Source organism: Pan paniscus, chromosome 7 (genome assembly GCF_029289425.2).
Source record: "Pan paniscus chromosome 7, NHGRI_mPanPan1-v2.0_pri, whole genome shotgun sequence".
In the NCBI taxonomy this organism is placed as follows: domain Eukaryota; kingdom Metazoa; phylum Chordata; class Mammalia; order Primates; family Hominidae; genus Pan; species Pan paniscus.
The window spans coordinates 40,808,185-40,834,743 of NC_073256.2; the positions used below are offsets into that span (position 1 = coordinate 40,808,185).

The 26,559-nt window shown below is 42.4% G+C and overlaps 1 protein-coding gene across 10 annotated transcripts in view; it reads left to right on the top strand.

Moving 5' to 3' along the window:
• PIWIL2 (piwi like RNA-mediated gene silencing 2) overlaps positions 1-26,559 on the top strand; it is an 88,950-nt gene that overhangs the window by 31,162 nt on the left and 31,229 nt on the right. For all 10 annotated transcript variants that reach the window (XM_008977237.5, XM_008977238.5, XM_055115990.2 and 7 more), the window contains 7 exons: positions 1,457-1,597; positions 3,482-3,595; positions 4,634-4,822; positions 7,899-8,000; positions 8,597-8,713; positions 9,813-9,901; positions 11,740-11,845. In XM_008977237.5, the coding sequence (XP_008975485.3) occupies positions 1,457-1,597; positions 3,482-3,595; positions 4,634-4,822; positions 7,899-8,000; positions 8,597-8,713; positions 9,813-9,901; positions 11,740-11,845 (858 nt within the window). The remainder of the gene's footprint in view (positions 1-1,456; positions 1,598-3,481; positions 3,596-4,633; positions 4,823-7,898; positions 8,001-8,596; positions 8,714-9,812; positions 9,902-11,739; positions 11,846-26,559) is intronic.

Sequence of the window (26,559 nt, forward strand, 5' to 3'; positions counted from 1 at the left end):
TCTTGTGGGGCCCTGAGTGTCCTGGGGGTGTTGGGCTCAGCTCCTGTGGGCAGGGCTGAGTAGCACAGATGGGTACAGCACCTAGCATCTAGGTGGCGTGAGTCCAGACCCCAGAGCCGGCCCGCCACACTCTGTCTGGGGCTGTCCACACTTGAACTCCTCTCTGCTGCCTCACTTTCCAGTCCATGTCTGTCTTAGACCCATATGCCACATACAGTTTTTAGTAACATCATAAAGAAAGAGCTTGAAGTGAAGCTCCAAATTCCTGTGAGAGATTTTTTTCATGTTTACCTTCCAATTCTTCTACTTTCACCTACCTTGTAGGTCAAGGCCTTTTCTATACAACTCCCAGTTGCCTGATGACTTTATGATCACAGAGCTGTATCTACCCCTGTAGACTTACTGACCCTAATGACTACCTCAGAGGGAATAACAGCTGTGCAATTCATTCATCTCAGAAGAATAAAGAAAGAACTCACTTATGTGATTCAGAATCTTCCTGCATACCTGTTAGATTTTACTCAACAATATTTAGCAAGTACCTATAAATGAGTCAAACACCATGACAAGTTCTGGGCAAAAAAGTGACTTATGGTAACATCAAATGACTAGTATGCTGTGGCATATAGTGTTAGACTGAATATGGTTTTCTATTTTGTTTGGCTGGATGCCTCACACATGGCATTTTTTACACATTTTTTCCCAAATTTTATTTCTTTTTCAATATTTGTTTTATTATACAGATGGGGTCTAGCTATGTTGCCCAGGCTGGTCTCAAATTCCTGGGCTCAAGTGATCTGCCTGTCTTGGCCTCCCAAAGTGCTGGGATTACAGGCGTGAGCCACTGTGCCAGGCCCCACATTTTAAGTAGGTGTAATCAAGCCCCTTTGTTCCTATTTCATAGGCTCTTATAGGAATTTTAAAGTCAAAATATGCTTTGAGAAAGAAATAAGATCCACACATCATGAAAGAGAGAGTCGATGACATTTGAAATTCTTCTATTATTCAATTTTTTTTTTTTTTGGAGATAGTATCTTGCTCTGTTGCCCAGGCTGGAGGGCAGTGGCACAATCATGGCTCACTGCAGCCTCAATCCCTTGGGCTCAAGTGATCCTCCTGCCTCAGCCTCCTGAGTAGCTAGGAGTACAGGGCACGCACCACCATACCTGGCTAATTTTTAAAAGTTTTTTATAGAGACAGAGTCTTGCCCATGTTGCCCATGTTGGTCTCGAACACCTGGGCTCAAGCGATCCACCCACCTCATCCTTCCAATCAATTTTTAACCTTATATCACATTCACCTTCCTAAGAGATATATTTAATAAGTCCTTGAAGATGTTTGAAAATTTCTGCTGATTTCAATGGGAAAGAGAAACATTTTAGACCTACTGGGGTTTATTTAACTTCATATTGGTGAAGTTATCTTTATAAATTATCTTTATTTTAATTCTGTTTAGGATTTGGCTCAGCAAATCAATCTGAGCCCCAAGCAACACCATAGTGCTTTGGAATGCTTGCTGCAAAGAATTGCAAAGAACGAGGCAGCCACCAATGAACTGATGCGTTGGGGGCTCCGTCTGCAAAAGGATGTACATAAGGTAAACCAGAAAACGTGATGGTGTATGCGCATGTACGGAGACACGTGTGCAATATTTATGTGACCTTCCTTTTGTTGTCAGTATATTTTGAATGTTTGTCCATGTCATTTAATATTTTTCTAAGTTTTTTTTTTTTTTGAGACAGAGTCTTATTGGGATTACAGGTGTGAACCTCTGTGCCTGGTCATATTTTTCTAAGTATTTGTAATGGCTGCCTGATACTTTTTATTAACGGTTTTCTATCCTTTTACATTCAAATTGAATTTAGTATTTTTCTATTATAAATAATGATGCAGGGCAGGCGTGGTGGCTCACGCCTGTAATCCCAGCACTTTGGGAGGCTGAGGCAGGTGGATCACCTTAGGTCAGGAGTTTGAGAAGAGCCTGGCCAGCATGGTAAAACCCCATCTCTACTAAAAATACAAAAATTAGCTGAGTGTCGAGGCACGAGCCTGTAATACCAGCTACTCGGGAGGCTGAGGTAGGAGAATCACTTGAACCCGGGAGGTGGAGGTTGCAGTGAGCCAAGATGGGGCCACTGCACTCTAGCCTGGGAGACAGAGGGAGAATCCATCTCAAAAAAATTAACTGATTTAAAAAAATAACAATGCAGTGTACATCCTTATAACTGAATCTTTGTGTGTGTTATTTATTTTTTTGAGATGGATTCCAAGTGATTCTCCTGTCTCAGCCTCCCGAATAGTTGGAATTACAGGCGCACACCACCATGCCTGGCTAATTTTTGTATTTTTAATAGAGACGGAGTTTCACCATGTTGCCATGGCTGGTCTCTCAAGCTCCTGACCTCAAGTGATCCGCCTACCTCAGCCTCCCAAAGTGTTAGGATTACAGGTGTGAGCCACCACGCTAGCCCTTGTTTATTTTCTTTTTTCTGTTTTTTTAAGACGGCGTTTCATTCTTGTTGGCCAGGCTGGAGTGTAATGGTGCAATCTCGGCTCACTGCAACCTCCACCTCCCAGGTTCAAGCGATTCTCCTGCCTCAGCTTCCCAAGTAGCTGGGATTACAAGCACGTGCCACCATGTCCGGCTAATTTTTGTATTTTTAGTAGAGACGGGGTTTCACCATCTTGGCCAGGCTTGTCTTGAACTCCTGACCTCGTGATCCACCCGCCTTGGCCTCCCAAAGTGCTGGGATTACAGGTGTTAGCCACCACACCCGGCCCCCTTGGATATTAAGTCCAATTTATGAAGGTAAAATAATTTAGGGACATTTATGTTTTTAATACTTATATTTTATTTATTTATTTAAAAAAGTTTTTTTGAGACAGAGTCTTGCCCTGTCACCCAGGCTGGAGTGCAGTGGTGTGATCTCAGCTCACTGCAACCTCCTCCCGGATTCAAGTAAATCTCCTGCCTCTGCCTCCCAAGTAGCTGGGGACTACAGGCATGTGCCGCCACACCCAGCTAATTTTTGTATTTTCAGTAGAGACGGGGTTTCACCATGTTGGCCAGGCTGGTGTCAAACTCCTGACCTCAAGTGATCTGCCCTCCTCGGCCTCCCAAAGTGCTGGGATTACAGGCTTGAGCCACGGTGCCCGGCCCCTTTAAAATATTTTTTAAAGATTGTTTTCCTTTATTCAGTCGTTCTAAATAGACAATGTTTTCAAATCCCTTTCTTGGGATATCATGTGGAAGCTTCAATAATGAAAGACTAGTACCTATAATAATTTTACCCATATAAATGTAGGTTTTTATTGACAGGGACTTTCACTGCTAGAAGCTTTATTATTCTGCTAGTCTCAAAAGTTCTAACAGGGACAAGTGTCTATGGTGGAGCTGAGCAGGCCTTATAGAGCAGTAGCAGTGTTTTTCTAAATAGTGTTTGAAAAGGCTCATGTCATAGATGGTTTATTTTCTGTTTAGATTGAAGGACGTGTTCTGCCAATGGAAAGAATTAACTTAAAAAATACTTCGTTTATCACATCTCAGGAACTAAACTGGGTTAAGGAAGTAACCAGAGACCCTTCCATCTTGACTGTAAGTGATTTTTGAAGTGATAAAGAGAGGACCAGTATTCCCCAAAGTGTGGGAATTAGGAAGCAGGAATGATCTAGAGTCTTCTTTTTTGAGGGAAAGTACCAATTGAATCCCCATTCTGAATTACCTACTAACCAGGGATCCTTCAAACAGAGCAGTTGATGAGTTGTTAGAGGTAAGCCCTTTGCCTGACCATAGACTTAGGGAAAGGAAATAAATTGCTGTGGTAATTCACATAGTGCAAACCTGTTACCCACTGTCCCTTCTTTCTTTCTCTTTTCCCCCTCTTTTTCCCTGGGAGTATCTAGAGGGTATTTGTATCCGTGAAAGAAGTTAGATTAAAACAGTACCTCACCTAGGGAACTAATAATACACTAGCTATTTGTATCAAAGTACAAAATGGCGTATAATTACTTCTCAGTGTTTTTGACCAACATGGACTTCATGGCCAGATATATAAAAACAGATATATAAAATGCTTGTTTTTAAATGTTTTATTGAAATATAAACGAAAAGCACACTTATAAACGTGTAACTTGATGAGTTTTTTTTTTAATTAAATAGACCTGTGTAATCCACACCAAGGGTTAAGATGCAGAACTTTACCAGCACTCCAGGAGCCCCCTCCATTCTCCCAGTTCCTGCCTATCCCTTACCCCTCACACACCCAGTATAACCACTGTCCTGACTTTTCACAGCACAGATTGATTTTACCAATTTCTGTACTTTACATATACATGGAATCATAGATTATATATTCTTCTGTGTCTGGCTTCTTTTCTTAAATTTGTGTTGGTGAGTTTCATCCTGTTGTTAGGCATGGTTGTTGCTCTTCCATTCTCATTACTGTATAACATTCCATTTTGAGACTACGCCACAGTTTTCTTATCATGTACGTTCATGTTAATACAGGAGTTAGATAAGACAGGATTCAAGCAATGAGAGTGAAAAGTAATTTATTCTCTAGAATGAAATCTTAAGTATGAGTTTGGGATATTTAAATTGTGAGAAATACTAAAAGCTCTTGGTTGTTCCTAGATCCCCATGCATTTCTGGGCACTTTTTTACCCAAAGAGAGCAATGGACCAGGCTCGAGAACTGGTCAACATGTTGGAGAAGATAGCCGGCCCCATTGGCATGCGTATGAGCCCACCGGCCTGGGTTGAACTAAAGGATGACCGAATAGAGACCTATGTCAGAACCATTCAATCCACGTTAGGAGCTGAGGTAAAAATGTAATTCCAATAAATTTATAGGATGTCCATTTTAAATTACTTAAATACTTAATTTTAATGTATCATGGTTATCAGTCTGCTGTTGATGATGCCCTAGAACTTGTCTTACCCATGCGCACATGAAATACTGATTGAAAAGTGTTCTTTATGCCCTTTGGTTAATTTTGCTTCTCTCACTCTGTGTTGGCACCCTCACTTACTCTAGTCTTCTTTTTCTTACGTAACTGGCTGAGAGAATAGCTGACTTAACTGTGGTTCATTATCTATAGAACATGTTGTGCTCAGAAAGCAGCAGCTTGGGTTAGGTGCCGTCTTGCACGATTCACTACTGAGCTGCCTCAGTCCGGCCTGGTTCAAGATTAAAATTACTCTGGTGATGAACTTGGCAGATGGCCCATTGATTGGGTCCTGATGACTGATCAGGAACACTAGAGCTGGCCAGGTCATAGCACTCACAACTTAGTGATGCAGGCTTTTCAGTTCTTATCTGTTTGTAAATAAAATAGAACAAGAGGAATAGGGAGAGAAAAAAGCAAGGGGAAGGCTTTTGGAAGTAATTAGCCCTTGAATTGAACATTCTGGTAAATTGTTCTGGTGAGTTCAATCCTAGAATTCAATCATCTTGGCATCATAGAGTTCTTTTTTTTAATTTTTTTTTAAGAGATTGGGTCAACTGGGCGCACAGCGGCTCACGCCTGGAATTCCAGCACGTTGGGATACTGAGGTGGGCGGGTTGCTTGAGCCCAGGAGTTTGAGACCAGCCTGGGCAACATGGCAAAACCCTGTCTCTACAAAAAATCTAAAAATTAGCTGGGTGTGGTGGCATGCACCTGTAGTACCAGCTACTCAGGAGGCTGAGGTGGGAGAATCACCTGAGCCTGGGGAGGTTGAGGCTGCAGTGAGCTATGATCATGCCACTTTACTCCAACCTGGGCAACAGAGTGAGACCTTTTCTCAAAAAAAAAAAAAAAAAAATGAGATACGATTTTACTCTGTCACCCATGTGGAGTACACTGGTGCGATCTTAGCTCATTGTTGCCTCAAACTCCTGGGCTCAAGCAATCCTCCCGCCTCAGCCTTCCAAGTAGCTGGAACTACAGGCGTGGGCCATCACACCTGGCTAATTAAAAAAAAAAAATTATAGAGACAGGGTTTCACTATGTTGCCCAGGCTGGTCTCGAGCTTCTGGCCCCAAGTGATCCTGCTGCCTCAACCTCCCAAAGCAGTGAGATTACAGGCATGAGTCACCATGCCCAGCAGCATTCTGTTTTTGATCCGGCACTCTTGGTGTATCATTCACAACAGCACACTTGTATTCTTTCTTTGGTGTGTTTCTCTCTCTCTTTTTTTAGACACAAGGTCTTGGCTCTGTTGCTCAGGCTAAAGTACAGTGGCATGATCATAGCTGACTGTAACCTGAAACTTGAGGGCTCAAGGGATCCTCCTGCCTCAGCCTTCTGAGTAGCTGTAACTGTACATGTGCACCACCACTCCTGGCTAATTTTTAAATTTTTTGTAGAGATGGGGTCTCCTTCTGTTGCCCAGGCTGATCTCAAACTCCCAGCCTCAATCAGTCCTCCCACCTCCACCTCCCAAAGTGCTGGGATTACAGGTGTGAGCCACTGCACCCAGCCTGTGCATTCTCTATAATTCCATCCTGATCTACCATGCCTGTCATACTCTACCATGGCCTCCCTCAGACCTGATCATAGATAAGTTCTGCTCTGCTTCCAAAAGAATAACCCAGCCCAGTACATCAGCTCCCCCATTTCACAACTTGTGTTCCCTTTTTGAGAGGGTACAACTGACAGTTTTCATGTGGCATGGATGTGAATTTCATTCATATCGCTTACCAACTTATCTCATAGCGGCCTTGCTCTGTCTGTTCATCTTTAAGGCATTCCATTATCATCTCTATGAGGAATCACAAACTCGTATGTCTCCAGGAGCCTGATGAGTATAAATGAGTGAAGTGGGCCAGGAGGGGAGTGAAATGAACTAAAGAGGGTAACTCCTGTGACTGGAGATATAAACACAGGATTGCCAAAATGATTCTTAATGTGCTTGTTTGTTGATAAAGGCCAAAAACCTGGAATTGCATATGTGTGTATCTTCCTATGTTTAAATGTTAATTTAAACAAACATAAACACTTTTAAGTCATTGTAGGGCCTGAAAAAACGCACCTGTTTGCTGTGTCCAGTCCATAGGCTCCCAGTGCGCAGCTCCGTTCTCATGCCTTTGGAAATGCTTGATGTCGTTGCTGAATGTGTCCTCTGAACAGTCTTAACATTACACCAATCTTGATTTGGAGCAGGGTACCACTGATTTACCCTTTGTAGCAGTTTCTGGCTTAAAGGGTTGGCAATCTTCTTTCACTTGAGTGCTGCTTTTCTTTATTCAGGCTTTGAAAGGTCCTCTTTTTTCAATATTGGATTCCTTCAGCAGTGAGGAATAGACGATACCGACGTGCTGTGCTGCTGACAATATCATTCTGTCTCTTCACCAGAGTTAGGAGTGGCTGCTCATGAATTTGGCAATAGCTTCATTCCAGTTTTCATTTAGTTCTGAATGCTTTCTTGTAGTATTGCATTCCCTGTTTCCTTGGTTAAAGTTCTGTGGTATGAGTGTAATAAGTTGTTTAGTAAACCAAAGAGAGTAGTAAAAAACATTATACTGAATTGGAAGCAGCAAGTAATGTAAACCTTGCATGCATTCAAACCTGGTCCTTTTCCAGCCATCTGAGTCTTCTAATAGATAAATCTTTTGGTAATCAGGGCCAGCTCTGGGTAATTAATAGTAACATATTAAATCTTTTGGTAATCAGGGCCAGCTCTGGGTAATTAATAGTAACATATTACCTATCTATACAGAACAGCCCTGAGCCAAAGAATGCTAATTCAGCTCCAAGGACCTTGTTCTGGTTGGAATGTCCACCCTCTTTATTTCAGTTCCCTGTCTTCCTTAAAGGTCCTTTGGCTTTGCATACTCAGAATACTGCCAACTAGAGTCCTGTAAAAGTCCCCAGAGAATTCCACAGCCTGACTTGTATATACCTTATCTCCTCAAGGGGAAGATACAGATGGTTGTTTGCATCATCATGGCCCCACGTGATGATCTCTATGGGGCCATCAAGAAGCTGTGCTGTGTGCAGTCCCCAGTGCCCTCCCAGGTGAGTGGGTGTTGGGGCAGGAGGCACAGATGGCACCTCTCGCCTCCCCTGAGGCTTGAGAAGAGGGATGTGTGTGTTCACAAAGACTAAAGTAGCTGTTAGAAGCCAGTATGTGCAGAGCCTTCTGGTGAAAGGTTCTCCTGATTAGAGCAACCTGGCAAAGAGTAGATTGCTCTTCATAAGCTGCCCTCATGCTTCCAAATGAACAATTTCGCTTGTTCCGAGGTTGAGTCACCAGGTGGTTTCATGTGACTGAGTTCTGAGAGTGAATGTAGGCTTCATTCTGAAAGGGGAAAGCTGTTTTTCCTATGGGAGTTAAAAAAGCATTCCACTCTGCGTGAGATCCTTTTGAAAGTTTTCATTTGTTGGTTTTATTTTGTTTTGGGTTTGTGGTGTGTGTGTATGTGTGTGTGTGTTGTATTTTGCCCATGTGCATGCATGCCTAGAAACCCTAGAATTAGAATTATTAATGCGAAATGTGTTATCTTCTAACTTGAGTTTCTTAAACAAATGTAATGTTTACTTTAGAGTTCAGATTTTCTGAGAGGTTGATAGTGACCTGCTTCTCCTGACACCTTTTGGTCCCTTCATTATAGGTTGTCAATGTTCGAACCATTGGTCAGCCCACCAGGCTTCGGAGTGTGGCCCAGAAGATTTTACTTCAGATTAACTGTAAATTGGGTGGTGAGCTCTGGGGAGTGGATATTCCTCTGGTGAGTGATGCCGAGATGGTTCAGTTTGCCTCTCCAGAGAATCCTCCAAGCTGTTTTCCTGTTTTTCCTTATTCGTTATGCTTCCTCTTCTCAACACTTACTCAGTAGTCTAAATGGCTCCCTGCCTCTTCAGCCCATTATCTAAGAACGGGTTTTATGTTTGTTTGTTTTTTGTTTTTTGTGTTTTTGAGACGGATTCTTGTTCTTGTCGCCCAGGTTGGAGTGCAATGGCACGATCTTGGCTCACTGCAACCTCCGCCTCCCAGGTTCAAGCAATTCTCCTGCCTCAGCCTCCTGAGTAGCTGGGATTACAGGTGTCCACCACCATACCCAGCTAATTTTTGTATTTTTAGTACAGATGGGATTTCACCATGTTGGCCAGGCTGGTCTCAAACTCCTGACCTGGTGATCTGCCCACCTCAGCCTTCCAAAATGCTGGGATTACAGGTGTGAGCCACCATGCCCAGCCTGGTTTTTATGTTTTTAAATGGCGGAAAAAATAAAACTAAGATGATTATTCCATGACACATGAAAATTATATGAAGTGAGTTTTCAGTGTCTTTAAATAAAATTTCACTGGAATACAGCCATACTCCTTTTCATACTGTCCATGACTGCTTTTGTGTTAAGCAGATAGAATTAAATAAAGGTCAAGTGTGCTTTTTCTGAAATACTTGGGACCAGAAGCATTTTGGATTTTAGATTTCTGGGGGTTTGGGTTCATTTGCTTGCATCCCAAATTCAAAAATCTGCAATCTGAAACACTCCAAAATCTGAAACTCTTTGAGTGTCATGTCGGTGCTCAAAAGCTTTTCAGATTTGGGAATGCTCAACCTGTGTTTTCTGCAGAAATCATAAGGCTCACAAAGCCTAAGTTATTTACCCTTTAGTCCTTTGCTGATCCCTGATCTAGATCTTAACTGTGCTTATTGTGTTTAAAAAATGTCAAGTTGATTGTCTTTTTTTTTCCTTTCCCAGAACTTACTTTCACGTATAAACAGTAAGGGGAGGTTGCTTTGGGATTCAGACAGTAATTAAAAATGGAGGAATGCATTGCTCAGGTCTGGGGTTTGGTTTTTGTTTTTGTTTTCTAAACTAGAAACAGTTAATGGTGATCGGGATGGATGTTTACCATGACCCCAGTAGAGGCATGCGCTCTGTGGTTGGCTTCGTGGCAAGCATCAATCTGTAAGTACTGCTCACAGTGCCATCTTGTTTGATTATTTCATTTTAGTGCCTAATCTTCTTATAAATCCAGCAAATCTTTTTAGCATTATGTATTACAATATAAAGATTTCTAAACATTTTCTTCCTCTATCTTCATGTGAATTTTTTTTTTGGGGGTGGGGGGGAGGGAAATGGAGTCTCCCTCTGTCACCCAGGCTGGAGTGCAGTGGTGCTATCTTAGCTCACTGCAGCCTCCACCTTCTGGGTTCAAGTGATTCTCCTGCCTCAGCCTCCCCAGTAGCTGGGATTACAGGTGCGCACCACCATGCCAGGCTAATTTTTGTATTTTTAGTAGAGACAGCGTTTCACCATGTTGGCCAGGCTGGTCTTGAACACCTAACCTCAGGTGATCCGCCCGCCTCAGCCTCCCAAAGTGCTGGGATTACAGGCGTGAGCCATCATGCCCGGCTATGAAATTTGTTTATGCAACTTTTTTTTTTTTTGAGACTGGGATTTACTCTGCACTGGAGTGCAGTGGCATGATCACAGCTCACTGCAACCTCAACCTCCCTGGGTTTTGGTGATCCTCCCACCTCAGCCTCCCGAGTAGCTGGGACCACAAGCATGTGCCACCATACCCAGCTAATTTTTGTAGAGACAGGGTTTCACCATGTTGCCCAGGCTGGTCTCGAACTCCTGGGCTCAAGTGATCCACCTGCCTCAGTCTCCCAAAGTGCTGGGATTACAGGCATGAGCACTGCACCTGGCTTTGCAGCTTATTTAACTAACTTGGTACGGGTGTGAATGTGCTTCCCAGCTGAAGAGCGACCTCCTCCAAGGCTGGGGCTGTGCTGCCTTGTTGTTGGCATTTTTCCCCCAGAAATGAGGTTTTTTTTATTGTTTGTTCCAACTGTAAAAATAAGGCATGCTCATCCCAAATATCTGCAGAAATTGAGAAAGTGAGAATTCCTCATGGTCCAGCTTTTATTCATATTAACAGTTGCCAAAGGTTTGATGTATATATACTTTCAGATTCTCTTCTATGCGTATATTAACACATACATGTGATATATATCTCTGAAACACACACACACACACACATATATATATTTGTACAAATGGGATATTGCTAGGCATACTATTCCTTAGCTTAATATGCACTTAAAGTGTACATTTTCCTGTATCATTACAAATAAATCTCCACCAACTCAACTGCTGCTCAGAATTTATTCTGTGTATCATTATTTAACCAATCCTCTCTTGGTGGATATCTTAAGTTGTTAAATTTTTTCTATTGGAGCAGTTTTTGTAGGAAATATCCACAATTACACTTTTTAAAAATTATTTATTTATTTATTTTTTTTTTTGAGACAGAGTCTCGCTCTGTCACCCAGGCTGGAATGCAATGGCACAATCTCAGCTCACTGCAAGCTCCGCCTCCCGGGTTCACGCCATTCTCCTGCCTCAGCCTCCCGAGTAGCTGGGACTACAGGTGCCCGCCACCACGCCCGGCTAGTTTTTTTTGTACTTTTAGTAGAGACAGGGTTTCACCGTGTTAGCCAGGATGGTCTCGATCTCCTGACCTCGTGATCTGTCCGCCTTGGCCTCCCAAAGTGCTGAGATTACAGGCATGAGCCACCGCGCTCTGCCACAATTACACATTTTTATGTTCTGCATATGACTTAAATATGTCTTTTCTCCATGTCACTACTTGTTCTTACATATAAATGCATTTTCTAGGTATTTGTTTTTGGATTGATTGGTAGAGAAACCTGTGTTACTGACATAAGCCATAGGCTGTCCCCTTCGAGCATTTGTTCATCTTCCTTTCTCTGTCTCTCTGCTCACCCTGACCCTAGCACCCTCACAAAATGGTATTCCCGGGTGGTGTTCCAGATGCCGCATCAGGAGATTGTGGACAGCCTGAAGCTATGCCTCGTGGGCTCCTTAAAAAAGTTTTATGAGGTGAGGAGAACAGAAATTCTCAGGCTTCTGGGGTTTTTTGTTTTTTTATTTTTATTTTTTGAGACAGAGTCTCACTCTTGTCGCCCAGGTTGGAGTGCAGTGGAGCGATCTGTGTTCACTGCAACCTCTGCCTCCTGGGTTCAAGCGGGTCTCCTGCCTCAGCCTCCCAAGTAGCTGGGATTACAGGCGTGCACCAGCACGTCCAGTTAATTTCTGTATTTTCAGTAGAGATGTGGTTTCACCATGTTGGCCAGGCTGGTTTCGAACTCCTGACCTCAGGTGATCTGCCTGCCTGGGCCTCCCAAAGTGTTGGGATTACAGCTGTGAGCCACCGCGCCTGGCCAAGTTTCTGGGTTTTTAAGGATTACCTATGTGAACACTTTACAGGAAGTCTGATGTGGTGAGAGGGATCTCAAATCAAAGGTGAGTCTCCTAAACAGCTGCTGCTGAGCAGGCAGCTCAGAGCTCCTCCTTTCAGGCTTCAGCTTGTACAGATCAGCTTAAAGAGCTAAATGCTTTCGTTTGGTTTAGTAAGTAATAATTTTTTCTCAGGTTGTCAGCCTGATGTCTCTAGACATAATCTTCATGCCCTTATCGGGGAAGTTGGGGATAAGTTTCAGCAATTAAAGCAGCTTATGAGTGTACTCAGCTTTTTATAACTTACTAGGCGCTGGCTCTTTTCATTTTGGTTCAAGACAAATGCCTCCCTATAAATCACCCCTCGAACTCTAAAGAATGCTAACCATGGAGGATTACTATAATTAAGCTGATACTGGATCTAGAACAGTGAGCAAGCAAGGTACTGATTTCTGCCTTGGCCAGTACATCAAAGGAAGCACTGATAAGTGCCTTTCATTTCTTAGGATCAGGGTTAGACCTTAACCTTTGCATAGAGGCTAAGCAGCAAGAAATGTCATAATTTCATATGATTGAACTCAGTCTCTAAGGCTCCACCTTGTCTCTTTATAGAATAATGTTTCCTACAGCATCCTGCAAATACTTTAATACTGTTCAGTTATTAGAGGTTATTTTTTTTTAAAGTCTGTCTCCAGCAAGGTCCATATGTTATGCTACTGAGTCACCAAGTTCTACCAGACTTTCCTTTTTGTTGTTGTTCTAATTGTTTTCCTTCGAAGTTTGATCTGTCTTCTAATACCTATCTGTGAAGCCTTTTCCCTTCTTCCCTCACTGCTCCATCCTTAAGCTGCCTTATATTTGTTATTTATCCATCCCACTGGGTTGTATCCTTATTTATCCATCCCACTGGGTTGTAAATTACTTGAACACTGGTTATGGATGGCTATGTAACAAATTACCCTGAAACTTAGTGGCATGAAATGAGCAAGTTTGATGTTCACAATCAGGAACTGGACAAGGCACAGCCGCGGGCTCCATTTCTCCATGTGGGCCTTGTTGTATGGTCTTTTCACATGGGCTCTTTGGGCCTCCTCCTTGCATGCTAGCTGGATTCAAAGCCTGAATGTTCCACAAGACAGAGTGCCGGTGGAAGTCATGCTGCATTTTATGCCTTAACTGTGGAAGTAATGCAATATCACTTCTGCTGCATTCTAATTGTCCAAGGAGTCACAAAGTCCCACCCAGCTTTGAGGAGAGGGCAGTTGATTCCACCTTCTAATCCAAGGGTGGCAAGGGTCTGAAAGAACACGTGGCACCAGAGATATTGCTGTGGCTGTTTTCTTTTTTTGAGACAGGGTCTCACTCTGGTTGCCCAGGCTGGAGTGCAGTGGCACAATCTCGGCTCACTGCAGCCTCTGCCTCCCAGGCTCAAGCGATTCTCCTGCCTCAGCCTCCTGAATAGCTGGGATTATAGGCATGTGACACCACACCTGGCTAATTTTTGTATTTTTTGTAGAGACAGGGTTTCAGCATCTTGGCCAGGCTGGTCTTGAACTCCTGACCTCATGATCCACCCTTCTCAGCCTCCCAAAGTGCTAGGATTACAGGTGTGAGCCGCTGCGCCCAGCTTTTTTTTTTTTTTTTTTTTTTTGAGACGGAGTCTCACTCTGTAACTCAGGCTGGAGTACAGTGGCGCAATCTCAGCTTACCACAACCTCTGTCTGCTTCCTGGATTCAAGCAATTCAACTGCCTCAGCCTCCCGAGTAGCTGGGATTACCTGCATGTGCCACAAGACCCAGCTAATTTTTTTTTTTTATTTTTAGTAGAGACGGGGTTTTGCCATGTTGGCCAGACTGGGCTGGTCTCGAACTCTTAATCTCAAGTGATCCACCCGCCTCAGCCTCTCAAAGTGCTGAGATTATAGGTGTGAGCCACCATGCCTGGCCTGCTGTGGCTATTTTCTTTTCTTCTTTTTTTGAGACGGAATTTCACTCTTATTGCCCAGGCTGAAGTGCAGTGGCACAATCTGGGCTCACTGCAGCCTCCGCCTCCCAGGTTCAAGCAATTCTCCTGCCTCAGCCTCTCAAGTAGCTGGGATTACAGGTGCCCGCCACCACGCCTGGCTAATTTTTTTGTATTTTTAGTAGAGATGGGGTTTTGCCACGTTGGCCAGGCTGGTCTCAAACTCCTGACCTCAGGTGATCCACCCCCCTCAGCCTCTCAAAGTGCTGAGATTATAGGCGTGAGCCACCGTGCCCAGCCACTGTGGCTATTTTGTAAAAGTGCAGTGTGCTGCAAGCACAGGGACTGTCTTGATTCCTTTTCCATCTCTTACACTACTAAGCTGACACTCCTGGTGATTTACGTTGAATTTCTAGTATCACAATTCTATTGTAAGTCAATTAACAGTTTGTTTTGGTCTCTGTTTCTTTATCTGAACTATGAACTTAAGTAGTATTTATTAAATTCTGTAGAACCAGATCAAAGAAAAAATAAATCTGTTTTTAAATCTAGAATAAAACTGGCTCATCTGAATATAAATGTTCTCTGAATCAAAAGAATTTTTTTTTTTGAGACAGATTCTTGCTCTGCCTCAGCCCCCAGAGTAGCAGGGACTACAGGCATATGCCACCACGCCTGGCTAATTGTTAAAAATTTTTAGTAGAAATGAGGTGTTGCTATTTTGCCCAGGCTGGTCTGGAACTCCTGGGCTCAAGCGATCCTCCCACCTCAGCTTCCCAAAGTGCTGGGATTACGGGCATGAGCCACTGCGCCTGGCCAAAAGGTTTCATTTCATTCAGGTCCTCATTATTGGCTTAGTCCTATGCCAGCTTTTGCCATTTCCCCAGTTGTTCTGCACCTAGTGGAAGGAATCTTTGTATTTAAACTGTTTTGCAAAATGAAGACCTCATCTCTACAAAAAAATTGAAAAAATAAGCCAGGCTTGGTGGCATGCACCTGTAGTCCCACTTCTTCAGGAGGCTGAGGTGGGAGGATCCCTTAAGCCTAGGAGTCCAGTGCTCCAGTGAACTATGATCATGCCAGCCCAGTTGACAGAGCCTGCCTCTAAAACAAATAAAATAAAAAATAAACGATTTTGATCATGCCTCTCCCAGAGCTTATCCTGACTCAGCAGCCTCAACAAATTTGCTTTGGGGTTCTAAGATTCTGACTACCTCTGGACTCCCCAGTTTTATTAATATCTTCCCCTAGGAATGGCAGTAACCACCGGAAGTTCCAACACCTCCAAACAGTTGCCGCCTTACACATTTTCAGCCCCATTTTGCATCAGGGCTTGCTAGTCCAAAGCCCATTTTCTCCATTCTAAATCTCTCACTTGTCCTCTGGACTCACATGCAATAATAAAATGCTTCCAAATACTGTTTTGGTTTTTGTTTTGTAAATAAACTTTTTATTTTGGAATAAAAGTTGCAAAATAGGTTAGAGGATAGAGTTCCCATACATCCTTCATCCAGTTTTCCCTCATTGTCAACATCTTGCCTTGCTAGCTGTGTTACATAAATGTTTCCAAATATTCTTATCCTTTTCCTTGAATAGTTGATTTTGCTCTTCTCCTTTTTCTGTAACTAGGCTTTTCCTTGATGAATACATGCCCCTCCCCCCCCCCCACCTTTTTTTTTGAGACAGGGTTGCTCTGTTGCCTGGGCTGGAGTGTAGAGTCACAGTCTCGGTTCACTGCAGCCTCAACCTCCTGGGCTCAAGGGATCCTCCCACCTCAGCCTCCCAAGTAGCTGGGACTACAGGCACATACTACCACACCCAGCTAATTTTTGTATTTTTTGTAGAGACAGAGGGTCACTATATTGCTCAGGCTGGTCTCAAACTGAGGCTGATCTCAAACTCCTGGCCTCAAGCTATCCGCCTACTCAGCATCCCAGAGTGCTGGGATTATAGCTGTGAGCCACTGAGCCCAGCTGAATACCCTGTCCTGTCCCATCCTGTCCCGTCCCATCCCATCTTGTCCTGTCCTGTCCTTTCCTTTCCTTGTCCTGTCCTTGTCCTGTCCTTTTTTGTCCTGTCCTTTCCAGGCACACGCCACCACACCCAGCTCAGTTTTGTATTTTTAGTAGACACGGGATTTCACTGTGTTGGCCAGGCTTGTCTCGAACTCCTGACCTTAAGTGATCCGCCTGCCTTGGCCTCCCAAAGTGCTGGGATTACAGACGTGAGCCACTGTGCCCAGCTGAATACCGTTTTCTTAGAATTATCTCAGGTTGTGATTGCTCTCATATCTCAAGAGCCAGACATCTTCCCCAGGCCAGTTTTTGTTGTTGTTGTTGTTGTTGTTGTTGTTGTTGTTGTTGTTGTTGTTTGAGGCAGAGTCTCTCTCTGTCGCCAGGCTGGAGTGCAGTGGTATGATTTCGGCTCACTGCGACTTCTGCCTCCCCGGTTCAATGTCGCCAGGCTGGAGTGCAGTGGTATGATTTCGGCTCACTGCAACTTCCGCCTCCCCGGTTCAAGCACTTCTGCCTCAGCCTTCCAAGTAGCTGGGACCACAGGCACACACCACCACGCCCAGCTAATTTTTGTATTTTCAGTAGAGGTGGGGTTTCACTATGTGGGCTAGGATAGTCTTGATCTCTTGACCTCGTGATCCACCCACTTCAGCCTCCCAAAGTGCTGGGATTATAGGCGTGAGCCACAGTGCCCAGCCCAGTCATTTTTTTAAACCAGTATTACATCTTGGAGTGTCTTTAACTTAATTTCCCAATACAATTGGTTATTAATATCAGCATCATCATAAGACTTGTTTACAATGAGTTAGTTGAATCTTCCCAACAATATTAGTGTTATTTCATCTCATAGTACAATAGTAGATATAACCTGAAATGTAAGAGTCAAAGATACTGGCACATTACTAGAGTCCTACTCAGTCATAAATAATTAGTCCAGATTATCATCATACTGCATGATTAAAGTGTCTCCCAGATATGTGCCACTTAGGTTTGCAGGCTTCCATTCTACATTGTCAGGTTTCAAAAGCAGGAGTCCTCTCAGTAACATGGCTTTACCCCTTTAGGCATCCCATTTAGTTGAGCTAACAAACAATATCACATCTTGCTCTAAGCCTCTCCCAAGGCACCAGTAGAATATTGGATTTTGGGCTGAGCTTGGTGGCTCATGCCTATAATCCCAGCACTTTGGGAGTCTGAGGTGGGTGGATGGCTTGAGGTTAGGAGTTGAAGACCAGCCTGACCAACATGATGAAACCCTGTCTTTACTAAAAATACAAAAATTAGCTGGGCGTGGTGGCGGGCACCTGTAATCTCAGCTACTTGGGAGGCTGAGGCAGGAGAATCACTTGAACCTGGGAGGTGAAGGTTGTAGTGTGCCAAGATCACGCCACTGCGCTCTAGTCTGGGCGACAAAGCGAGACTTTGTCTCAAAAAAAAGGAATATTGGATTTTGCTCACTGTATAACCATTTATTCTTTCCCTAATCCTCAGATATCATTCTTCCTTCTCTCCATTTATACCCCCACCTTTCCACTTTTGAAAGGGACATTAAGTTTGGCCACTGTGCTGATCTAGACTGCCGGCAGCAATACTAGCCTAGCAAACGTCTCCCACTCAGTCTACTCCCATTCATATAGAGCAGTGTTACAGAGGTACAGAACTAGTGGGTTTTCTCTACTACTAGGCAACATAACTGCATTCCCTGTGAACCCCAGTTTTGCCAGATGGAATGAAGGTACAGTTCACCCCCATCAGGTCCTTAGGAACTCTAACATGAAGGTTTAAAAGTATAGTTTCTTGCTTAGAGCTTGTTATGAGTTTGTGCTCCCAAGAAGATGAAGTCCCAATCCCCAGTACCTGTGAATGTAACCTTATTTGGAAATAAAGTCTTTGCATATGATTAAATTAAAATGAGGTCATTAGAATGGGCCCTGCTTCAATATGACTATGTTTTTATGAAGAGAGGAAATTTAGACACAGAGGCAGACACACATAGACGGAAAATAATCTGAAGACACGGAGAACACCTATCTGTAAGCCAAGAGACACCTGAGAATCCCAGAAGCTAGGAGAGAGGCACGAACAGATCTTTTTCTTTACAACCCTCAGAAGGTCTGTAAACACCTTGATTTTGAACTTCCAGCCTCCAGAACTGTGAGACAATAAGTTTCTGTTGTTTAAGCCAGCTTGTTTTGTATGACAGCCATAGCAGACTAAATACAGAAGTCATCCCAGCTTCTGGCACCTACAGTGTAGGAATACTACATCAGGTAGGAAAAAAAGACTGTTGAGGTCATGTGGGAAAGAAAGAAAAAAGTATAGTTGTACCACATCCTGCCCCCAGGGAAGAATTATAAAGTCACAATAGCATCCTGCCCACTCCACTTCCTTCGATTCGGCAGAAAAAGGGGAGAAATCTACCTAGTGGAGATGTTTGCTAGGCTCTGGCCCTGTTGAGTGTGAGCACACACTCATGAAAGTGTGTAAGCCAGCCCTTCAGGTTTTTCTTTCTTCCACTTTAGACAACAGATGTTTCAGTTGCCCATTCTAATTCTCTATCAAACCATTACTGTGAGGATGAAAGTATGTTCTTTGGTTTGAAGAAATGTGACTCCATGGTCTAAATTGATGCATTATCTTTTGATTTAGTCCTTTTTTTTTTTTTTTTTTTTTTTTTTTGAGACAGTCTCATTCTGTCACCCAGGCTGGAGTGCAGAGACGTGATCTCCATTCACTGCAACCTCCACCTCCCAGGTTCAAGTGATTCTCCTGTCTCAGCCTGCCAAGTAGCTGGGATTACAAGCGTGCGCCACCACACCCAGCTAATTTTTGTATTTTTAGTAGAGATGGGATTTCACCATGTTGACCATCCTGGTCTCAAACTCCTGACCTCAAGTGATCTCCCTGCCTCAGCCTCCCAAAGTGCTGGGATTACAGGTGTGACCCACCGCGCCCAGCCTTGTTTTAGTCCTTTCATAGTATTTTGGGCGTTTGCATCTACCAGCAGGTATGCAAAATCCAGTCTGTAGTAAGTAAGTGTCTGCTCGTGTCAGGCACTGTCACAGCCTCCTGGGACTACCAGAGTAAGTCCAACTTGCCAGCCAAGTGCAGAGCCTTACTGCTGGGGAATCTGCTCCATAGCCATCCGCACTCTCTTGTTCAGAAAGAACAGTTGTTGATAGTGCTTCACAGGGTTCAAGAGGAACATGTAGAATAGATTCAGCCTATCTCTGCACTGCTGTAGTTCTGCAGTGTCTACTCATTTCATGAAGCCAGATGGACCGCCTCAAGCAAGGAAATTGGGATATCCACTCCCAGAGTTCCCCTCGCCTTCCCAGCCTGGAAGGTTTTACTGTTGGCCATCAACATGTCCTGCTTGCTTGCTTTAAAAAAAAAAAAAATTGAGGTGAAATAGGTGAGGTTCAGTGGCTCGTGTCTGTAATCCCAGCACTTCGGGAGGCCAAGGCAGGTGGATTGCTTGAGCTCAGGAATATGAGACCAGCCTGGGCAACATGGTGAAACCCCCATCTCTATAAAAAATAGAAAAATTAGCTGGGCGTGGTGGTACATGCCTGTAGTCCCAGGTACTTGGGGGGCTGAGGTAAGAGGATCTCTAGTTTAAAAACATTTTCATCACCCCATAAAAACACCCCATGCCCATTAAATAATCATTTCTTATTCACACCTTCTCCTAATTTCTGGTAACATCTAATTTGCTTTTTGTCTCTACTGATTTGTCTATTTTGCCTGTATTGTAGAGTAATTTTAAAATGTGTGACCTTTTGTGTTTAGCTTACTTCACTGAACATGTTTTCAAGGTTTATCTGTGTTGTAGCATATATTCATACTTTTTTCCTTTTTGTGGCTGTATAATATTCCATTGTATTTATTCCATGATTTGTTGATCCTTTCACTTGTTGATAAACATTTGGGCTGTTCTCACGTTTTGACTATTGTGAATAATGCTGCTGTAAACATTCCTGAACAAGTATTTGTTTAAGTTCCCATTTTCAGTTCTTTTTGGATATATACCTAGGAGTGAAATTGCAGGGTCATATAGTAGTTCTGTGTTTAACTTTTAGAGGAACCACCAAGCTGTTTTGCCCAGTGGCCAAGCATCATTTTACATTCCTACCAGTAATGTAGAAGTTTTCAGTTTCTCCAAACAATTGCCAACAATTGCTATTTTCTGTTTTTTTACTTTTTTTTTTTTTTTTTTTTTTGAGACAGAGTCTTGCTCTCTCACCCAGGCTGGCATGCAGTGACACGATCTTGGCTTACTGCAGCCTCCACCTCCTAAGTTCAAGAGATTGTCCTGTCTCAGCGTCCTGAGTAGCTGGGGATTCCAGGTGCACGCCACCACGCCCAGCTAATTTTTGTTTTGTTTTGTTTTTAGTAGAGATGGGGTTTCACCATGTTGGCCAGGCTGGTCTCGAACTCCTGACCTCAGGTGATCCGCCCAGCTCAGCCTCCCAAAGTGAGGCACCACGCCTGGCCTTTTCAGTTTTTTTAAATCGTCACTGTTTTTTGTGGGGTTTTTTTTTTGGTTTGTTTTTTTTTAAGATGGAGTTTCACTCTTGTTGCCCAGGCTGGAGTGCAATGGCGCGATCTTGACTCACCACAACCTCCACCTCCCGGGTTGAAGCGATTCTCCTGCGTCAGCCTCCTGAGTAGCTGGGATTACAGGCATGCACCACCACGCCCAGCAAATTTTGTATTTTTAGTAGAGACGGGGTTTCTCCATGTTGGTCAGGCTGGTCTCAAACTCCCGACCTCAGGTGATCCGCCTACCTTGGCCTCCCAAAGTGCTGGGATTACAGGCATGAATCACCATGCCCGGCTTGAATCATCACTGTTGTGAAGTATCTCGTTGTGGTTTTGACTTGCGTTTCTTAATGACCAGTGATGTTGAACGTCCTTCATGTGCTTGTTGCTCGTTTGTGTCATTCAAATCCTTTGCCCATTTAAATTGGGCTATTTGTCGTTTTGTTGTTGAGTCGTAGGAGTTTTAAAAATATTCTGGAAACTATACTCTTATCTGATGTATGATTTACAAATATCTCCCCCCATTCTTTAGATTTTCACTTGCTTGATAATGGTCTCTGCTGCACGAAAATTTTAAATTTTGATAACATGCAATTTATCTATTGTATCTTTTGTTCCTTATGGTTTTGGTGCTCAATCTAAGAATTCATTGCCAAATCCAAGGTCATAAAAGCTTGTCCCCTGTATTTTTTTTCTAACAATGTTACAGTTTTTAACTCTTACATATAAGTCACTGATTTGAGTTATACAAAGTGAGGTAAGGGTCCAGTTTTATTCTTTCGCATCTGGATATCTACTTGTCATAGCACCATTCGTTGAGAGAATTCCCCATTGAGAAATCTTGGCACCCTACTTGAAAATCAATTGTCATAGATGTTTGGGTTTATTTCTGGACTGCTAATTCTATTCCATTGGTCTGTGCATCTAATTTTATGCCAGTAACACACTGTTTTGATTATTGTTGCTTTGTAATAAGTTTTGAAATTGGAGAGTGTGAGTCTTCCAACTTTATTTTTCTTTTTCAGTATTGTTTTTGCTATTCAGTGCCCCCTTGGAATTGTATATGAATTTGAGAGAAGGCTTTTTTGTTTCTGCAAAAAGAGGCCATTGAAACTTTCATAGGGATTGTATTGAATGTCTAGATTACTTTGAAGAGTATTGTCATCGTAATGATACTGTCTTCCAGCATATGGACACAGGATGTCTTTCTATTTATTTAGATCTTTTTAAATTTCTTTCAGCAGTGTTTTGTAGTTTCCATGTATAAGTCTTTTACCTGTTTGGTTGAAGTTTATTCCTAGCTATTTTATTCTTTTGGATGCTATTGTAAATGGAATAGTTTTAATTTCATTTTTGGATTGTTCATTGCTGGCATATAGAAACACAACTGTTTTTATGTGATCATGTACCCTGTAACTTTGCTGAATGTGGTTATGAGCTCTAGTCATTTTTTTTTTTAATTCTTCGGGATTTTCTAGATACAGAATAATGTCATTTGCTTATGGGAATGGAGTCTTCTTTTCAGTTTGAATTCTTTTTATTTTCTTTTCTTTCTTTTTATTTTTATTTTTATTTTTTATTTTATTTTTATTTTTTATTATACTTTAAGTTTTAGGGTACATGTGCACATTGTGCAGGTTAGTTACATATGTATACATGTGCCATGCTGGTGCGCTGCACCCACTAACTCGTCATCTAGCATTAGGTATATCTCCCAATGCTATCCCTCCCCCCTCCCCCCTCCCCACCACAGTCCCCAGAGTATGATATTCCCCTTCCTGTGTCCATGTGATCTCATTGTTCAATTCCCACCTATGAGTGAGAATATGCGGTGTTTGGTTTTTTGTTCTTGCGATAGTTTACTGAGAATGATGGTTTCCAATTTCATCCATGTCCCTACAAAGGATATGAACTCATCATTTTTTATGGCTGCATAGTATTCCATGGTGTATATGTGCCACATTTTCTTAATCCAGTCTATCATTGTTGGACATTTGGGTTGGTTCCAAGTCTTTGCTATTGTGAATAATGCCGCAATAAACATACGTGTGCATGTGTCTTTATAGCAGCATGATTTATAGTCATTTGGGTATATACCCAGTAATGGGGTGGCTGGGTCAAATGGTATTTCTAGTTCTAGATCCCTGAGGAATCGCCACACTGACTTCCACAATGGTTGAACTAGTTTACAGTCCCACCAACAGTGTAAAAGTGTTCCTATTTCTCCACATCCTCTCCAGCACCTGTTGTTTCCTGACTTTTTAATGATTGCCATTCTAACTGGGGTGAGATGATATCTCATAGTGGTTTTGATTTGCATTTCTCTGATGGCCAGTGATGATGAGCATTTTTTCATGTGTTTTTTGGCTGCATAAATGTCTTCTTTTGAGAAGTGCCTGTTCATGTCCTTCGCCCACTTTTTGATGGGGTTGTTTGTTTTTTTCTTGTAAATTTGTTTGAGTTCACTGTAGATTCTGGATATTAGCCCTTTGTCAGATGAGTAGGTTGCGAAAATTTTCTCCCATGTTGTAGGTTGCCTATTCACTCTGATGGTAGTTTCTTTTGCTGTGCAGAAGCTCTTTAGTTTAATTAGATCCCATTTGTCAATTTTGTCTTTTGTTGCCATTGCTTTTGGTGTTTTGGACATGAAGTCCTTGCCCACGCCTATGTCCTGAATGGTAATGCCTAGGTTTTCTTCTAGGGTTTTTATGGTTTTAGGTCTAACGTTTAAATCTTTAATCCATCTTGAATTGATTTTTGTATAAGGTGTAAGGAAGGGATCCAGTTCCAGCTTTCTACATATGGCTAGCCAGTTTTCCCAGCACCATTTATTAAATAGGGAATCCTTTCCCCATTGCTTGTTTTTCTCAGGTTTGTCAAAGATCAGATAGTTGTAGGTAAGCGGCGTTATTTCTGAGGGCTCTGTTCTGTTCCATTGATCTATATTTCTGTTTTGGTACCAGTACCATGCTGTTTTGGTTACTGTAGCCTTGTAGTATAGTTTGAAGTCAGGTAGTGTGATGCCTCCAGCTTTGTTCTTTTGGCTTAGGATTGACTTGGCGATGCGGGCTCTCTTTTGGTTCCATATGAACTTTGAAGTAGTTTTTTCCAATTCTGTGAAGAAAGTCATTGGTAGCTTGATGGGGATGGCATTGAATCTGTAAATTACCTTGGGCAGTATGGCCATTTTCACGATATTGATTCTTCCTACCCATGAGCAAGGAATGTTCTTCCATTTGTTTGTATCCTCTTTTATTTCCTTGAGCAGTGGTTTGTAGTTCTCCTTGAAGAGGTGCTTCACATCCCTTGTAAGTTGGATTCCTAGGTATTTTATTCTCTTTGAAGCAATTGTGAATGGGAGTTCACTCATGATTTGGCTCTCTGTTTGTCTGTTGTTGGTGTATAAGAATGCTTGTGATTTTTGTACATTGATTTTGTATCCTGAGACTTTGCTGAAGTTGCTTATCAGCTTAAGGAGATTTTGGGCTGAGACGATGGGGTTTTCTAGATAAACAATCATGTCGTCTGCAAACAGGGACAATTTGACTTCCTCTTTTCCTAATTGAATACCCTTTATTTCCTTCTCCTGCCTGATTGCCCTGGCCAGAACTTCCAACACTATGTTGAATAGGAGTGGTGAGAGAGGGCATCCCTGTCTTGTGCCAGTTTTCAAAGGGAATGCTTCCAGTTTTTGCCCATTCAGTATGATATTGGCTGTGAGTTTGTCATAGATAGCTCTTATTATTTTGAAATATGTCCCATCAATACCTAATTTATTGAGAGTTTTTAGCATGAAGGGTTGTTGAATTTTGTCAAAGGCTTTTTCTGCATCTATTGAGATAATCATGTGGTTTTTGTCTTTGGCTCTGTTTATATGCTGGATTACATTTATTGATTTGCGTATGTTGAACCAGCCTTGCATCCCAGGGATGAAGCCCACTTGATCATGGTGGATAAGCTTTTTGATGTGCTGCTGGATTCGGTTTGCCAGTATTTTATTGAGGATTTTTGCATCAATGTTCATCAAGGATATTGGTCTAAAATTCTCTTTTTTGGTTGTGTCTCTGCCAGGCTTTGGTATCAGAATGATGCTGGCCTCATAAAATGAGTTAGGGAGGATTCCCTCTTTTTCTATTGATTGGAATAGTTTCAGAAGGAATGGTACCAGTTCCTCCTTGTACCTCTGGTAGAATTCGGCTGTGAATCCATCTGGTCCTGGACTCTTTTTGGTTGGTAAACTATTGATTATTGCCACAATTTCAGCTCCTGTTATTGGTCTATTCAGAGATTCAACTTCTTCCTGGTTTAGTCTTGGGAGAGTGTATGTGTCGAGGAATGTATCCATTTCTTCTAGATTTTCTAGTTTATTTGCGTAGAGGTGTTTGTAGTATTCTCTGATGGTAGTTTGTATTTCTGTGGGATCGGTGGTGATATCCCCTTTATCATTTTTTATTGCATCTATTTGATTCTTCTCTCTTTTTTTCTTTATTAGTCTTGCTAGCGGTCTATCAATTTTGTTGATCCTTTCAAAAAACCAGCTCCTGGATTCATTAATTTTTTGAAGGGTTTTTTGTGTCTCTATTTCCTTCAGTTCTGCTCTGATTTTAGTTATTTCTTGCCTTCTGCTAGCTTTTGAATGTGTTTGCTCTTGCTTTTCTAGTTCTTTTAATTGTGATGTTAGGGTGTCAATTTTGGATCTTTCCTGCTTTCTCTTGTGGGCATTTAGTGCTATAAATTTCCCTCTGCCCACTGCTTTGAATGCGTCCCAGAGATTCTGGTATGTTGTGTCTTTGTTCTCGTTGGTTTCAAAGAACATCTTTATTTCTGCCTTCATTTCGTTATGTACCCAGCAGTCATTCAGGAGCAGGTTGTTCAGTTTCCATGTAGTTGAGCGGCTTTGAGTGAGATTCTTAATCCTGAGTTCTAGTTTGATTGCACTGTGGTCTGAGAGATAGTTTGTTATAATTTCTGTTCTTTTACATTTGCTGAGGAGAGCTTTACTTCCAAGTATGTGGTCAATTTTGGAATAGGTGTGGTGTGGTGCTGAAAAAAATGTATATTCTGTTGATTTGGGGTGGAGAGTTCTGTAGATGTCTATTAGGTCCGCTTGGTGCAGAGCTGAGTTCAATTCCTGGGTATCCTTGTTGACTTTCTGTCTCGTTGATCTGTCTAATGTTGACAGTGGGGTGTTAAAGTCTCCCATTATTAATGTGTGGGAGTCTAAGTCTCTTTGTAGGTCACTCAGGACTCGCTTTATGAATCTGGGTGCTCCTGTATTGGGTGCATAAATATTTCGGATAGTTAGCTCCTCTTGTTGAATTGATCCCTTTACCATTATGTAATGGCCTTCTTTGTCTCTTTTGATCTTTGTTGGTTTAAAGTCTGTTTTATCAGAGACTTGGATTGCAACCCCTGCCTTTTTTTGTTTTCCATTTGCTTGGTAGATCTTCCTCCATCCTTTTATTTTGAGCCTATGTGTGTCTCTGCACGTGAGATGGGTTTCCTGAATACAGCACACTGATGGGTCTTGACTCTTTATCCAACTTGCCAGTCTGTGTCTTTTAATTGGAGAATTTAGTCCATTTACATTTAAAGTTAATATTGTTATGTGTGAATTTGATCCTGTCATTATGATGTTAGCTGGTGATTTTGCTCGTTAGTTGATGCAGTTTCTTCCTAGTCTTGATGGTCTTTACATTTTGGCATGATTTTGCAGCGGCTGGTACCGGTTGTTCCTTTCCATATTCAGCGCTTCCTTCAGGAGCTCTTTTAGGGCAGGCCTGGTGGTGACAAAATCGGTCAGCATTTGCTTGTCTGTAAAGTATTTTATTTCT